Here is a 16350-nt window from a genome sequence, read left to right on the forward strand (position 1 = left end):
CAGCATACTCAGTCTTACAGAGCACTTTCATACTCAGGAGTTCAGCCCAGGCTGTGGCATTCTTGATCAGCAACGTGAAAGCAGGACTTAATGCACTGCTGAATCACAACCCTATGCAACTTCAGTGCCTGCAGTGTCTTCTCTACGTGGGATGCAGGGCTTTCACAGCCGCTTGCAACCGGTAAAATAAAAATTAAAACCACACCTGATCAGTCAGACTGCAGCAAGAACTTAAAAAAGGCATCAGCACTTCCATGCTTCAGTAAGCTAGCCTAGAGCTAACAGTACCACAATAATTTTTGAAATCTTCCCGCAGTCACCAGATGCTCCTTATATTTTCATCAGTGAAATCCAGTTTGCACCATGTATCCACTTCTAGGCAACACAGTAACAACCCAAAGGAGAGGGAGCTTCAGAGACAGATTTATACAACAACTCCTCCTAATTAACACGTCAAGCATATTACAAATTTTTCAAATACTTTGACCACCTATTAAACACTTCCTTTGAATTGTGGTTTCCACAGACATATTCTTTAGCACTTATAACATAGAGTGTCTGACAAAACTAAAAACATGACTGAGAAACTATGAATAATAAATTAAAAAGAGTGATGAGAGACCATTTTGTCTCCCAAGCAGACAGAGAAGAAAAAAGCAAATGAGGCTGCAGTGGAATTTCCTCCCCCAGGGCACCATCTCATGACTGTCACTCCCTCCACCCTCTTCCATCTTACTTTTGTAATTCCAGTGGATGCTGGTGACTTGGATCTCCTGAGTTGGAATATATTCCTCAATAAATTTCTTTCCCTGCAGTCGGTGCCAGAGTGTGGTTTTCCCGGTGTTCCTGTCCCCCCGGATGACAATTTTCACTGGAGAAAAGAGCAAGCAGACAAATAAAGTAATTAAACACAACTTGAAGAATGCTGTGAAAGCACGCTAACTTTTTGCAAGCATTATTCAGATGTAATTAGTCCTCCCATACTACACAGGCACGGAGGGGGGTTGTTAGAAAACATGAGCCTCAGTCATTTAAATCAGAGTTTATTCAGTAACTCACACCAGCTCAGCAGAACGAACCAACAGCAGGGTTGAATCTTCAGAATCTGCACAACTCCAGCCAGCTGAGCCTCTGCTCTGTGATGGACACACTTGACCCCTTAAGCAAACCAGCAGCAGTTTGGTTCAGGCTTTAAAGGAAGCAAAGGCCTGAGCCGTGGCTGGACCAAGAATTCCTTGGGAAAGACAAAGAGGAGCAGTGACACAGCCAGCATTGGTGCACATGAGCTTGGAACACCACACCAACCATGGATTAACACAAGAGTACCAGGTGGCTTTTCCAAAACTCGTTTATCACGGAACAAAGATGTGAGTACAAGGAGCCTCCTGCACACCCCTCCTATTCAATGCAATCAGACTATGAGCCCCCATGTTATCAATATGACAGATAGGATGAGCCATCCCTGAGCTCTCCGTGCCCAATGGTGTGGCTGCATGGTGGGGACCTCCCCTGCAGCTGGGACACCTCTTTAACTTCTCCTTGAGGGGGAGACCTATTACCCCTGACAGATCAGGAGTCTAATCCAAGCTCTTTCTAAACTGTGGCTGGACTATCTGCCTGTGAGTTTCCCCTTCAACTGGAACACCTCTCTAGGTCTGATATCCCTTACCTCAGAAGAGATCCCTCCTTGCCCAACAGTAAGGAACTGATGGCATGTGGAATTAATACTAATGAAATTGATACTCAGTGTTAAATATTATAAACTCTGTATAGACAATTCCATTAGACATAAACTGTCCAAGTGGAAGTCTGAGACCAAGATTGGACCCAGAAGCACTTAAACTCCATCAGGAGTTTAGAAAGGGCTCCCCTTTGTGCCTCATAACTCAATAGGTGGGTGTCTATGTCACTCATTCCACTTCAGTTCCAATTCAATTTTTCCTTGGGGTGTTTTGTGCATGTCAGTAACAGAATGAACTACCTTCGTCAAGTCACACTCAAAACATATCATATCTAGACCACTTCTGCTTGTACAGCTGCTGCTCGTTCTTTAAGTGATCTAAGTCACTCATTTGCAACAACCTCCCATCCTCCTGCCTTCTCTACCTCTCTCTGGCCCTTACTCCTGCTGTGTCATACCCTATTCCCTTGCTGGCCTTTTCTGCCAGGCTCTTCCTTCCATTATGTCCTCTATAATTTCCCTTTCTGCTTAAACACTTCTCATGCCTTGAGAGAACAGAATCACCGAATGATTTAGGTTGAAAAGGACCTTTAAGATCAACTATTCCAACATTCCCTCAGCACTAGCAAGGCTACCAGAAAACCATGTCCCATGTGCCACATCCACGTGGTTTTAAAATCCCTTCAGGGTCGGGGACTCCACCACTGTCCAGAGCAGCCTGTGACAGGGCTGAATAGCCCTTTTTGTGAAGAAATTTTCCCTAAAAGCAAATCTAAACCTCCCCATATGCAAGTTGAGATTGTTTCCCCTCCAGTAACTTGTTACTTGGTAGAGGAGGCTGACCCTCACCTGGCTACAACCTCCTGTCACCAGGCCTTCGATTTGGAGCTATGATCCCCTGGAAAATGGGCCACCTCACAGACATCTAATGGCAGTCAGGTGATTAGCATTAGGTTGTGCATAATCATTTGGGCAAGGAGATCTGAGACAGAAGACTGCCTTCTGCTGCAGCTCAGGAGCTGCTGCAGGCATTTCAGAGAAGAGCTGAAGAGGTCATCTTGAAGATAAAGCACACAAAGTCTGTGGAGGAATTCTGTCTATTGCTGCAGTTCCACTGTGCTTTAATAACACAGAGGGTTATTCTTTTTCAGAGCTGTTTATTGTTTTTCAAAATTATTTACCACACCAGGATAATAAAGGAAAAATGAACACCGTATTTATAGGCTGACTTCCCTTAAAGATCCTAGAACATCTCTGCAGACACAACAAACCAGTTCCTGCATTTCTTGTCACCTTGTGTGTGACTGTTTTCTACTTACAGATGGTAAAACAATTAATAGAAAATGCCCTTCATTTTCTGGAATAATGAAGCCAGTCCATGGCATAGGCAGAACTGAGATTCCATTTGTCCCCTTTCAAACCCAAACCTTTCCAAATGCTCTCACTGCCTGTCCTAAAATGTTCAAATTCATATCCCGCACACCACTCCCCCCACCCCGAATGCAGCATGAGATACGAAAACAGTGAGTTTTAAGGGACAAATAGACCTTTCCTTAAACAGTCAGGCTGCTCACAAGGTGCGCTTTCAGGATCACTACCAGATGATATAGTCATGAGCTCTTCCCAGAAGGGACAGTCTTTCCTCATGCCAAAACCATTTTTTATGCACTTAAACATGGAACTGGATCAAGAAACTGGCTGAAAAATAACCACAAAATTATCAATTTTCAGTTTTCTTCTCTAGCTCCAGTGCCCAGTTGAATGAACAGCGTGAGCAGCACATTAGAATGCAAGGGAATCTCCCCCCCAGCCCTAATCAGCTCACGTTTAGATCAGTGCAAGGTGCTCGTGGCACCACACACTCAAGTCTGAGCAGGTCCAAGGGCCCCTTCCAGCTCCAGCACTCTCCATTAGGATCTCTCTTCTCCTACATAGTGCACAAGTTCTCACTGACTCTTTTCCTGAAGAAAGAAAAAGTCTTTAAAAACAGAACAGGAAGAAGGTAGGTGACACAAATCACTTTTAGTAAAGTCTGGTTTTGGGACTTTGGCTGGGGCAGGTGTGCTCAGTGACAGGCACCCGCAAGGCAGGAAGGCCTGAGTGAGCTTCCAAGCACAGCCAGGCCGGGCTGTGGCTGGATGTGGAAAGAGGAACAGTAATTATAGGCGAGGTTAATACTATTAAGTAAAACTGTTGCCTTATTTTCATTTGGAGTAAAATCAGTACTTACTGCAAACAGACAGAGGTTTGTAGCAAAGACAGGAGAATTATCTGTGAGAAGGGTAGGGATGGGGAATAGATCAAGAGGCAAGGAAAAAGCTAAACAAATCACCTGATTAATATTTCATTGCATCAGGAGAGATTTCCATTCTCCAGATGGGGAAATGAAAGCAGAGCAGCAATGAAAGATGACACAGGCCCAGAGAACAGGTCTGAGACCAACTAAGAACTAGAAGCCAGGAATTCCCAGCTTTGTCCACATTCCTCCAAGACTCTGCAGCAAAGATCCCGAAACTAATAACCCCATGGAAAGGGTCATACCTTTACACTCATCAAGGTCTTCGGGATTTTACCTGAAATGCTTTCATCTTGTTCTGCTGCCAAAAGCAGCACCACCTGCTCTGCAGACACTCCCCACACATGCCTCCAATAAGCACAGGCCAGCAGCAGGCAAAGCAGGGTTGGCACACGCTGCACAAACACCTGTGTCAGCCATAGGAGAAAACAAGAGAAGGTGGGAAGTAGTAGGAAGAGAAGCCTTCCTTTTGGGAGTGGTGCTGAACGAAAATACTGAACAATGAGTCTGGGAACTACAATTCCAAAGCAACACAAAAGAACTAAGGGCTATAATGCTTACTAAAAAGGTACATGTGTTAAGTTTTGTCTTATAAGGAATCCATTAGGCAGAAAAATTAATAAGAAGAGTGAGTGGGGGGAATTCTTGGAGCTACTGCCTTTGGTATCCCCACACCTTGTGCTTGTGCTCCAGGCACACACAGCAGTGGGATTTGTCAAGTGACACACTGGATGCGGTGTGTAAAGCCCAGAGCAAGGGCTCCATGTCTGGGGAATAGAATGGATGAACATTTGGCACCTCCATGTCTTTTGTTCCTGTCCCTGATCAGCAAATCCCAGGACCGTTGTTTGCCCATCACTGTCCTACATAAACGGTCACGTTTGAGCACCCTGGTGCTCAAAATTACATTCTGCAACTGCTCTTGTAATTTGTCCAAACAAGTACTGCTGCCAAAGGGCATGAGAGCCACTTCCTTTTACTTGCTCTTGCCATGTTCCCTCATGGGGCCAGTACAGCCCTTGGAACAGCCACACAGCACACCTGATCCCAGGTATCCCAAACAGGAAAACAAGAGCAAGTTTTCACAAAGACTGGTTCCCCACCCCTGGAATCATGATCCTTTATAAACATTCCAGCCATGACATACATGACAGAGACCCACATCATTTTCAGCTCTGTGTTTTCTGAGTGCTCAGGGATCTCTGGTGTTAACTGGATGTGAACCACAGCAGCTTTATGCAGATGGTACAAGAGAGTGTGTGTGTGCTGGAATGCAGTATGGAAATGCTTTTGTTTTACAATAGGATGTCCCAAGCAAAGGACATGATTGCTGCCAAAGGCTGGTACTGGTCTCTGCTCTCATAATTTCATTAGAAATCTAAACCTTCCCACCCTTCAATGCTCTGCCTTTTGAAAAGTTGACTGTGTCACAGAGGGACGGCCAAAACAAATCATTTGGGTTCAGCTTAGTGTTCCATTCTACCCAGGGTCTGTAACCACCAGTGCCATTAAAATACCTCACAGCCTTCAGCATCACCTCAAACACAGGGCTATCTGTTACAAAACGTACATGAGAGCTGCAGGGCTGGCACAGCAGGGGCTGCTCTGAGCCCAGGGAGGCACCCAGAGCCACGTACAAAGCCTGTGTCCCAGGCTGCTTCATCCCAAGGTATTCTCAGCCCACTACATTTCTGGGAAGGAAACAGGTTTCACTCAGGATCTGATGCAGCCAAGACATATTTCTGTAAAACAAATCACAGTGCCCTTTGGTTTAGGTAGCTTCAGAGAAAGAGAGGAGCTGTAAAGATCTTTGTGCTAACGGTGGCTCCAAACCACATCCTGCAGTCCTCTGCTGAATGTCAGGAATTTGCCAAGAAAGGAGAATTGGCAATGCACAGGATTTGCAGTTCTGCTCTTCCTGAGCAATGGCCCTTGTAAGGACATTCCTTCACAGCCCACCTTCAACTGAGACCACCTCACCATGCTGGAACATTCCCCATCTCCCCAGCGCCATGGCTATGGGGTGTACCTGGAAGCCCTTTTGCAAGCCAGCCTGTATCTCCTATAAATATTATATAACAGTGATGCTGGCAAGAGTTACTATGGAGATTGGAAAGCTTGCCTTAAGGCAGTGACAGAAAGCTGCAGTTTTCAGCTATAAAGCAGTAACCAGAACACAAATCCTGCTAAAACAGAGCACAAACCAAAAACCTTTCCTGAGGCTTTCACTAAAGAGACAAAAAGCAGTGAAGGTACAGTTAGCATCTTTGGCTTTGCACAAATGGCCATGGGATGGCAGGTGCCCATCCACAGGTCTGGCACAATGCAGTTGCCATGGAGCAGAGCTGGACCCATCCTGTGCCAGCAGGATGCAGATGATCCCTTCTGTCCACAGCACAAACCTCCCCTGTCTGAGAAGTCAGCTCCTGGCTCTTATATAATTCACAAGCTGGTATTAGCTACCTGATCTCTGGCACTCAGCTGCCCGTGTATCACACAGGTGTCCTGGACTGCGGCCACACGAAGCCTCTGCACAAACTAACAGTCTGAGACCAGCAGATCTCCAGTACATATTTAAGGATGCAGTTCTGTGTTCCAAGGCAGCGCACCTTCATTCTCATCCCCATCTTTCACTGGAAATCTAGTCTCAACAATCACACTGCTGCTTTTCACATTCAGGACTGCTCGCTAAGACATTAATTCTATAAATTAAACAGTACCAGTATATCTGTAGATGTGCTATGGATAAAGGCACCAAATCTCTCTCTAGTAAAGCAGAGCACTTTGAAACCTCAATCCCAAAGCACAGCCAACAGCCATAATATTAAACAAAGTAAAAAATACCCCAAAACCCAAAGTGTAACTTCTCTATCACTGTTTCAGACCAAGATCCAACAGCTCTATTCCTCCAAAATGTGTGCCTTCACAGAAATTATCTAGTGCCACGTTTAAAAATCAGTCTTTTTCCCACCTGCCAATCTCTCAGCTTTGCGCAATCTGCCTCCCCCGCCTGCCTGGATCCACAGATGAGCTGGTACTCACAGTGTTCTCTGAAACCAGTTCTATTTTCAGCAGGAATGACATAGCTGCTGTCCCTGTCTCACAATTATTACTTTGGGACATATATCACACACTTGCAATGCCCTCCTGAAACACTGTATTAAAAATCATCTTTACTGAGCTGGAAGAGAAAAATGCAGCCCTAAGCCTCAACATTGAGAGAAAAAGAATTCTGAAAGTTTTCCTTGACAAAAGAGCAAATGTATCAGTTGCAGAAAAGACAGCCAGGATGAAATGATGTACCAAGGGCACACAGAGGTATTCGCTGTCCACCTTTTACTACAGCCTGGCAGGGTTGAGCTTTTTAATAGACTTTTACCATGCAACCACTACAGCTTAATTATAAACACCATTATCCTGCGCTGCAGGGAAGGTCACCCACGCACTCATGGGAGTTACCCTCTTGATGCTCGAACTGACACAAACTGATGTATCAGGCACTCCTGTGCCACAGCCGGCAGGCAGCGCTCAGGGACGCTGCTGCACCTCGGGTCGCGAGTCCTGCACCAAAAGACAAAAGTTTCCTATCCCCTCACTCCTCCCACGAACTCCAACATTTAATTCCAAACTTGGCTTTGAGCGAATACGGATGAAAGCACCAACCAGCACAAAGAAAGCTCACGCGCTCCCAGCCCCTCTGCGGTCCCCGGGCACCCCACGGAGCACCAGACAGGGCCGCCTGCCTCCCCCCGGGCTGGCCGGGCCGCCCCGGCCCAGCGCTCCGACTCACTGTTATACTGGACTCCCTTGGCGAACCTCCTCTGCAGCGCCTGGTTCATGGACTGCAGCCCCGCAGGGATGTTTTTGTCGCGGACCGCAGCCTGGTCCGAGCCCACCAGCTTCTTCAGGGCCGAGAACATCTTCGTGATCCCACACCTGCACCCCGGGGAACGGGCCGAGCGCGGGCTCAGGGGCAGGGCGGCCGCGGCGGAGGCACGGGGCGGCTCAGGGCTGCAGCGGGGCTGGCCCGGCCATGCCGGGGGGAGGTGTGCCGGCCCAGCCCGGCAGAAGGAAGCTGCGCCGGGGGGAGGGGCACTATCGGGGCATGTCCCGGCGCCAGGCGGTGGAGCCGGTGCCGGGGTCCGGCGCGGGGCGGTGGGGCCGGGCCGCTCAGCCCCGCTGGGGGCCGGTGCCAGAGGCCGGGCGTGGGGAGCGGGGGCGGCGCGGGGCTCCCGCCACCGCCATCTTGGCTCTTCCGCCTCACCGCAGGGGGCCGGGGCACGCGCGGCGCGGGTACGGCGGCCGGCGACGGACAGAAGGGCGCGGAGCGCGGGCGCCGCGGGGACCCTCGGGAACCCCCAACGTGACTCCATCGAAGGCCGAGTGCAGCCCAACCCGTCCAAGACCCCCGCAGCGTGACCCCCATGACCTCCCAAGAGTCTCGCAATCCCCTCTTGCCAGCTTCACAGTCTCCCATCCGTGACCCCCTCACGAGGCCACGGCAGCATCTCTGGGAGACTACTCCCGAAACACCTCCAATCCCTTCCTGGGACCCCTATGCCCCCTGAGACTGCCATAACCTGTGTCGTCTGCTCCTGTGCCAGCCCCGTTTCTTGTGATCCTCATAACCCCGTAACTCTTCTGTGGCCCCTGAGGGTGCTCTCTGACATCCCTTAATCCCATGCTGCAAACTCCATACAAACTCCCGTGATTACCCTCCCTCTCCGTGCCCTCCGTCTCGGCCACACACGAGTCTCCCAGGTCCCACCATGACGCCGAGCCAGCTGTAATCATTCACCTTTAAGGAGGAGCAAACACCTGCACCCTCCCTTGCTGTTCCCTTCCCGGCAGCCCATCCCCTGGGAAATGGGGGCTGGACCCATCCAGTGGGACCCCTGTGCCTCTCGGTGCCACCCCGGCTCTGTGTGGCAGAGGGCAGCAGCCTGAGGAAGGGGCAGAGGCTCAGTGGGACACCCACCAGGGAGGCCAGAGAGGACCCCACAGCATCTCCTGCCCCTCCTGCGCCCCCCACCCTGCTTCCCACCAGCCTGAGGATTGACACTGGGCTCTTTGGTGACATGAGAGACATTTACTGCTGGAGGAAACTCCTGTGCTGCCACAGCTGCCAGCACCGTCCTGCAGGACCCCGGTGCTGGGTGCCAGCGCCTCATCCTCTGCCTGCATCAGTTTGAGAGATGCAGGAACTCTTCATCCTCTGTAAGTGGAGAGACACAGCAGGTGATGGACAGACCCCCAGATCCTTCATCACCCTGCAGTCACAGATGATGGATGCTGCTTCCCACTTTGTCCGTGCCACCAGTGATGGATGAGCGTAGCAGTCTAGACCATCTCTGCACGCCCATGCTGTCCCACGCTTCCTGTCCCACATGGTGGCATTACTTTACTTTATATTGCATTACTTTACTTTATATTGCTGGTAGTGATTATAAAATATGGGTTCTGCCCTAAGACAGGCTCCATCTCCCATCCGTGGGCTCAGGTCAAGTTCCCAGCTCCCGCCCTCCTGGGAACAGGCTCACCCAGGGCTGGATATGGTGGAAGATGACTCAGTCACTCAAGATTCTCTTCATGAACACAACCTGGTCAATCACTTCCCCTGACAGCTGAGTGGTGCCTGTTGTGTCTCCCAAGAAGGTTCAGTATGGAAACCCCTGCACTGGCTGGAGCTGGGGGGCTTGGCAGGTGTCACATCCCAGACAGAGCCGTGAGTTGGTCCTTTGTTGGTTCTCACACCCCCAAATCTTTCAGCCCAGAGGCTGTTGCCTCCACTGCTCCCCACTGCACCGCAACCTGCCTGGGGATGTTCTCCCTCTTACCAAGACCACACTGAAGTTCAGTCATGGCCTCAGCATGTCTGCAGCCTGCCTGTGCTATACTGTCTGTGGGTTAATGGCCCTATTCCCCATCCAGGACAGATCCCTCCCAGGCACAGCACAAAAACATCCCACACCCATCACGGACCATGACAAACCCATCCCAGCCCCAGGACACACCCATCCTCACCCAGAATGATCCATCTCAGGCAGAGCACAAAACCAACCCAGACCCATTCCAGCATCAGACTGATGCTGAACCTATGACAAACCCATCCCAGGCCCATGAGGGACTCTTCCTTGACCCATCCAGAGTCAGGACATATCCATCCAAGACCAGGACAGCCAAGTTTCTACCCCAGGCAGATCCAGTGCAGGACAGGAGGTGGTGCAGGCTGCTGCCCTGGGGTGGGGGGCCAAGGGGAATACCTGCCAGCTGAGGTGCCCCGCAGTACTCCTTGCACTCCTTCTCCGAGTAGAACTTGTTCCCATTGCCTTTGCAGCCCCCATAGCTGAAGGTGATGCACTTGCCCTGGGCTGCATCGAAGGCCCAGCGTGTCACCAGTGCCTGGCAGGGACCTGGGACAATAGGCAGCCTGCAGGCAGCTGCAGGGACAGGAGCTGCGTGAGGTGGTGGGTCCAGGGACCCCCACAGCTTCCACATGGATGCCAGACATGTGGCATTCAAGGCAATGCTCAGATCCTTTGTGATGCCTCAGCAAAGGCACCTCCAGTGCCCCAGCCCAGCTGGGATTCTCACCCTCAGTCCGGCATGCCTGCAGGCACTCCTTTTCGGAGTAGAAGTTGTTGCCATTGCCCAGACAGCCTCCGTAGAGGAAAGTTTCACAGGCCATGGAGGAGGAGTTGTAGAAGAAGCGGGAGAGCATCCCGCTGCAGGGCCCGGGGTCCTGGCTCAGCCGGCACGAGTCTGTGGACCAGCACACCATGGGTCACAGGCAAATGGGAGTGCAGGCCAGGGGGGTCCGATGCAGCCTCCTCCCCTGGGACCTACCTTCCTTATTGCCAATGTAATTGGGCAGGGGTCCTGCAGCTGAGCCCTCCTCCAGGGGCAGGACTGCTCTCCGTGCCCTCTGCACCAATAAGGAAGTACAGAACAGTCATCAGTTCCTGCCTGTGAGACCTGCTGCTCACCTCAGGGTGGGCTGTGTCAGGTTCCAACCCTCCTCTGTGCTCCCAGCATGTCTCCAGTCACTGATCTCGGATCTGCAGGCTGTGATCCCTCCACACTTTATGATCTCCCCAGCCCTGTGCTCTTCCAGGGTGGGGTCCACAATCCCAGGTTGTGGATTAAGACACCCAAAGTGCCCAAGTCATGCCCCATGCTGGGGATGTGCCTCAATGGTGTGTTACCTACTATGGAGTTTGTTTCTCCTATGTAAGTCCCATTCCCCCTGGAAAATCTTTCAACACTCAACTCTGAGAGGCTGGGAGGGGGCTGAGTGATGGAAGTTGAATGACCAGTGGGTGCTAAGCTTCCCTATCCCTGGAGAAAGGGCCTACAGCCTGGCTGAGACATGCACAGACAGGTAAGGAGCAAGGAAACACCAGCAACCTTCACACTGTGAAAAAAATCAGAGTAGGAAAAGGCTTCCACTTGGAAATAAGCTCTTGTGCCCACCAAGACCCTCCCACTGCAGCCTGCGCCTGCCTACCCCCCATCCTTGCAGGCAAAGCCCATGAATAGAGGTGGAAGAGCAACTCCCAGGATGGTCAGTGGAGCCACTGCCCAACAACAAAGCCTGCCCATGGAGCCTTCTCCCTGGACAACTCATCTCCAGTGAGTTTGGCTTGGAAGGTATCCCCTTCAGAAGGTCCCAGCTGGCCTACTCACCTGGGGAGCATTTTCAGTCTCCTGAGGAACACATTCACCTGACCCAGGAGCAGGAGAGAAGATGAGCAGTGTGAGAGGAGAGTTGGTCCTGACAAACTTGTCTCAGTGAGTCCAGCACTGTGCACATCCAGGACCCTGGGCAAAAGGATACCCTCCCACTTCCACCCAACATTCTTCCCCTCTTTCTGTTTTCCACCTCCCACTCACAGAAGCACCATCCTAATATGGCCATACCTCCCTCCATCTCCCCAAAATCTCCACACCCCCCCTAGGTCCCCCCAAAAATCCTACAACCCCCCACCCCCTCCATCATGCTAGCCCCTTCTGAACCCCAGACTGAGCAAGGAGTGTCCCAGGTGCTGGCAGCACCCAGCCTGGGGACCAGACACAAGGATCTCATGCCCTCATCCCAGCACAGTGGTGTGACTTCATTGACCTGACAGCCCAGCACAGACCCCTCTGACTGGAAGTTGATTTCTCTGGTCGAATCCTGACTGACACATGGCTTTATTTCCTTTTCATCCCATGCTACAAAAATATTTCTCTCCTCTCTCCCTCTAAACCATCCTCCATCTCCCCAGCTTGGCAGACCCAGAAGGAGCAGCTGGAGTGTTCTGTCAGCAAGACATGTATATGCCCCATGGGAGGTTACCTCTGTTGGCCAGGATGAAGATGGAGTCTTCAGGGATGCCCATCTCCAGAGCCAGCTGATGGAAAGACTCAATGAGGTCCTCCCGCAGCTCTGGATTCCTCCCTGGGAAAGAGAATGGGCTGTGAGCAGGGTTGGTGTGGGAGTGCAGCCTCCAAGCACCCACTGAGCTCAGGTGGCTGCAGGCAGGTGGGTGCAACACCAGCCTCCTGGTCCTTCCCAGCACAGAATTAGGGAAGCAAAGATCAAGCCCAGTCATTGACCCAGCACTGCTATGTCTACCCTGAAGCATGTTCCTAAGCTCCACATCTCCATGTTTTTTGAACCTTTCCAGGCACAGTGATGTCACTGCTTCCCTGGGCAGCCTGTTGTTCTTGACCAGCCTTGACCAAAGGCTGGACAAAGTGGGTTTAATGTTTCTTAATAATAGAAGACAACATCTCCTGCCACTTCAGGGCTGGGTTTCCTCTAAGCGGATATCACCACCTTCATTCCAAACACCATGCTGTTTTGGATGTTCAGTGCCTGATGTGGCTTTCATGGAGCCATGAGGCTCCACCTCTGCCATGCCAAAGATGAGCTGGTCTAAGTCACCATTTCCAAAGCCCATGGTCAGGTCCCTTAAAGCCAAAAGAGCTGAGAGACCCTTGGGTGGTGTTTTTGAGCTGTGCTGGTCCACCCTAGAGCCTGCTTGACCTCAAGTGCCATGGCCAGACATACCGTACAGCTTCAGGGTGGTGCTTGGACCAAAACTGCTTTTCTTCTTCATCAGAATGACAGCATATTCTTCATAGTTGGTACGGAGCACATAGGACTGGATAGACACATGCCATTCTGGGTGAGACAGACACACAGAGATGTCATTCTTGCCCCTCACGGTGAGATGGAGCAGTGTAGGACAGTCCCAAAGCTAGTGGCTGAAATCAGGTATCTTATTTAAAAAACATGGTTTTTGGGAAACAGACTCAGATACAGCCATGACTCCCTTTAGGCTCACCAGTCTGAGTCTCAACTGTGAACAACTAAAATACCACTAATGTTCCTGAAGTGTGACTGGCCCCTGCCTCAGTCTGGGACCCTGTGGGCAGGAGCAACATGCTGCAACATCTCATCATCCTGTGGCTTTCCAGGGACAGTGCTCAAAGAGCCCTTTCCCCACAGCTTTACTCTATACTTTGGCTAGAAATGACCCAAACTGTGGAGTGGCCTCTGAGCCCTGCTCTTCTGAACCCCTTCCACCTCTGCCAGCTGTCCTCAGAGCTGGTCCCCATCTCCCAGCCATGCCTCACCCCAACTCACTGGGGTTGTAGTAGGTGTATTTGCCAGGGGTGCTGGTTTTCTGGTACTCCCCTGAGACTTGTGTGCAGTCACCTTGCCTGGAGAGAGGAAGAAAACAGATACTTGGAAGGATTGTTTTCCATGGTTATGGCATGAAAATCATGTCTGGAGCACCAAGGCCATGGTGCAGGACCCCTGAAACTGTGCTGCCCAAGGCATCGGGTATTTGAGCCAAATCCATCCCCACCTCAGGGCTTGAATGCCAGGCAGAGCAAGTAACCCCTGTGTCTGTCCCAGCCCCTGGGAGAGGGAGCACCCCTGGGTGGGGTGACTTTGGAGGGGGCTCAAGCACCTCCAGCCGAGCCCCCAGCAGTTCCCCATACCTCAGCCTGGTGCTCGTAGTGCTGATTTGGTCAGCGCTGGGGCCAGGGCCCAGCACCAGTGTGCCCATGCTGAACTTCTCCTTGTAGTTTTTCATCCACTTGCAGGTCGTGCCAATGGCAATGTCAAACCATTTCCCATACATCTACAGGGAGAAGAGAGAGACATCTGCACTATGAACCCTCCTCACCAAGATGGGACATCACCTGGTTTTGTAGAGAGTTTAAATCTTCCTGACCTAGGGAGAAACTGGGAGGTGGTGATGCAGGGTGCTGAGGCCAGAGCTGCTGCAGGATTTGGGGAGTGTATTAGCAGAATTTTCCTTAGTTCCCTGACTATGAGGCAGGGCTAGAGGCATGAGGCTGGCATCCTCTCAGGTTTACCAGTGGCACCCAGACCTTGGCACACATGCAGGGCTGTTTGAAGCCTGGCAGGGAACAGGGTGCGTTGTGGAGGACCTCTCAGGCAGCCTGCACCCCACAGAAATCCTACATGCTGAACCACAGACATTCCACAGGACTCATCTGCCCTGGCACTTGAACCGCAGCCACCATGCTTGGGGTTTGCCGGGATGAGGCTGGCACCTTCTGAGTGGCAGCAGGGAGTGCCACACTGCACAGCCTGGCATGGGCATGGGCATTATTGCCCTTCTTTCTGGAGAAAAATGAAAGAAAGCTTACCCCATCCCTTTTGCCCACAAGCTGCCATTACCTGCTCAGCCTGAAAATTCTCCTCCACTTGGATATCTTCATCCTGGTCTCCGATGGGTGTTCCACGAGCTGCAGTGAAGAGGAAGAGGGAAATGAGACCCCAAATAATCATGGCTGGTGACTTTGGAGCGCTGCTGAGCGTCAGCACTCCAGTGGGATCCTGGACTCTGCGCTGCCCCCACTGTGCAGCACTGTGACCTTCAGACCAGGGCCAGCGGGGCCAGCCGTCCTGCGGGGGGGCTGCCGGGGGAGGTGGGGAGTACGGCCTGGGGAGCACCACTGCCCTTGGTGGCGGTGGGCATTTGCAGGGAGCTCTGTAGGGTGCAAGAATGGAGAAGAGCACCGTCCTAGCCACACCAGGCTGAGTTCCTCACTCTCGCCTGTTCCTATACCATGGGGCCAGGAGCTGTGTTTCTTTTTTATTCTATGTTGGGACGTTGGGATTCATATTCCTGCTCTGTCATCCCACAAAGAGCCCCAGCCCTGATGGACCAGCCTGACCCTGCGGTGAGGAGAGCACTGAGGGATGCCCAGCGCAAACCCCAAACTATCTAACCAGGGTCCATAGAACGGAGCCTGAGTTATGCGCTCCCCTTTCGGACCCACAGTCGAGGGTCCCTGGGCCGGGAGGAGCGGGAAACGCCGGGCCATCCTCAATCCTTCCCAGCAGTGTTTGCCTTTGTGGGATGATTAACAGAAAGTAAATAGCCCGAGGGAAACTGCAAACAGAGCAAAGAGCAAGAGCCCCTCTCCAGGTGGCCACGGCCCAATATTTGTGGAGAAGGGCCAGAGCTGGTGGCACACTGGGAGAAGTCAGCTGGACTTTCACCCTCCACTCCCCCGCAGCCACTGACGGACCAGCAGGTGCTGTTGCCCGGGCACGGAGCTGCGAGATAGCGGTGGTCCTGGCAGAGACAGCCTGGACACCTCCACAAACAGATCTTCCGGCACATCCCGGTGTGTCGAGAGCGCGAGGCACACGCAGCCCTGCGGCACAGATGCCTTCGGTAGTCCCCACCCCTCCTCGCCCTGCCTACTCTAGCGCAGCAAAGCCCTGGGCTCCAGCCCCCAAGCCGGAGCTCCCTCCCCTGGCTGCCCAGGCGAGGTCCCCGCTGCCTCGGTTCCTCCATCACTAGGTGGCAGCCGGCGGTAAGGAATGACAGCCCCGCTCTGGCCCTGCCTCAGTCACGGGCGGGGCGAGGGCTCCCCTGAGCCCCCTCCCTGCGTCCGGGCAGCGAGGGGCACTGGGGAAGGTTGTACTTAACACGCTTGTGAAACACAGGGAGAGAGACTTTTTACACGGGCAGATAGACAGGACAAGAGGCAACTATTTTAAACTAAAAGAGGAGAGATTTATACTAGATATTAGGAAGAAATTATTCCCTGTGAGGGTGCTGAGCCTGTGGCACACGTTGCGCAGAAGGGTTATGACTACCCTGTTCCTGGAAGTATCGAAGGCCAGGTTGGACAGGGCTTGGAGCACTCTGGGATAGTGGAAGGTGTCCCTGCCCATGGCAGGGGTGTGGAACTGAATGAGTTTTAAGGTGTCTTCCAACCCAAACCAGTCAGGAATTCTATGACTTGCAAGAGGCCATGGTTATCAGGGAAACCTCAGAAGACACTGCCTTGTGTCCCATGAGTCATGGGGTGCTTGGGAGCACATTTCTGA

General features: G+C 52.0%; 2 protein-coding genes across 2 annotated transcripts in view; both read right to left on the reverse strand.

Moving 5' to 3' along the window:
• Positions 1 to 8125, reverse strand: part of RABL6 (RAB, member RAS oncogene family like 6) — a 52553-nt gene extending 44428 nt beyond the window's left edge. The window contains exons 1-2 of the mRNA XM_033077189.2: positions 7768 to 8125; positions 737 to 871 (exon numbers count right to left, since the gene is read on the reverse strand). Coding sequence (XP_032933080.1) covers positions 737 to 871; positions 7768 to 7897 — 265 coding nt within the window. The 5' untranslated portion in view covers positions 7898 to 8125. The remainder of the gene's footprint in view (positions 1 to 736; positions 872 to 7767) is intronic.
• Positions 8126 to 9123: 998 nt separating this feature from the next.
• LOC117005730 (alpha-1-microglobulin/bikunin precursor) lies at positions 9124 to 14793 on the reverse strand. Its single transcript, XM_033077749.1, has 10 exons — positions 14683 to 14793; positions 13974 to 14116; positions 13612 to 13688; positions 13033 to 13146; positions 12316 to 12417; positions 11664 to 11701; positions 10824 to 10902; positions 10572 to 10739; positions 10241 to 10417; positions 9124 to 9192 (listed from the first exon to the last, which is right to left on the reverse strand). The coding sequence occupies exons 1-10, from the start codon at positions 14791 to 14793 to the stop codon at positions 9161 to 9163; spliced, it is 1041 nt and encodes a 346-aa protein (XP_032933640.1). The 3' UTR covers positions 9124 to 9160.
• Positions 14794 to 16350: the final 1557 nt, after the last annotated feature.

This window comes from Catharus ustulatus, chromosome 21 (genome assembly GCF_009819885.2).
Source record: "Catharus ustulatus isolate bCatUst1 chromosome 21, bCatUst1.pri.v2, whole genome shotgun sequence".
NCBI lineage: Eukaryota > Metazoa > Chordata > Aves > Passeriformes > Turdidae > Catharus > Catharus ustulatus.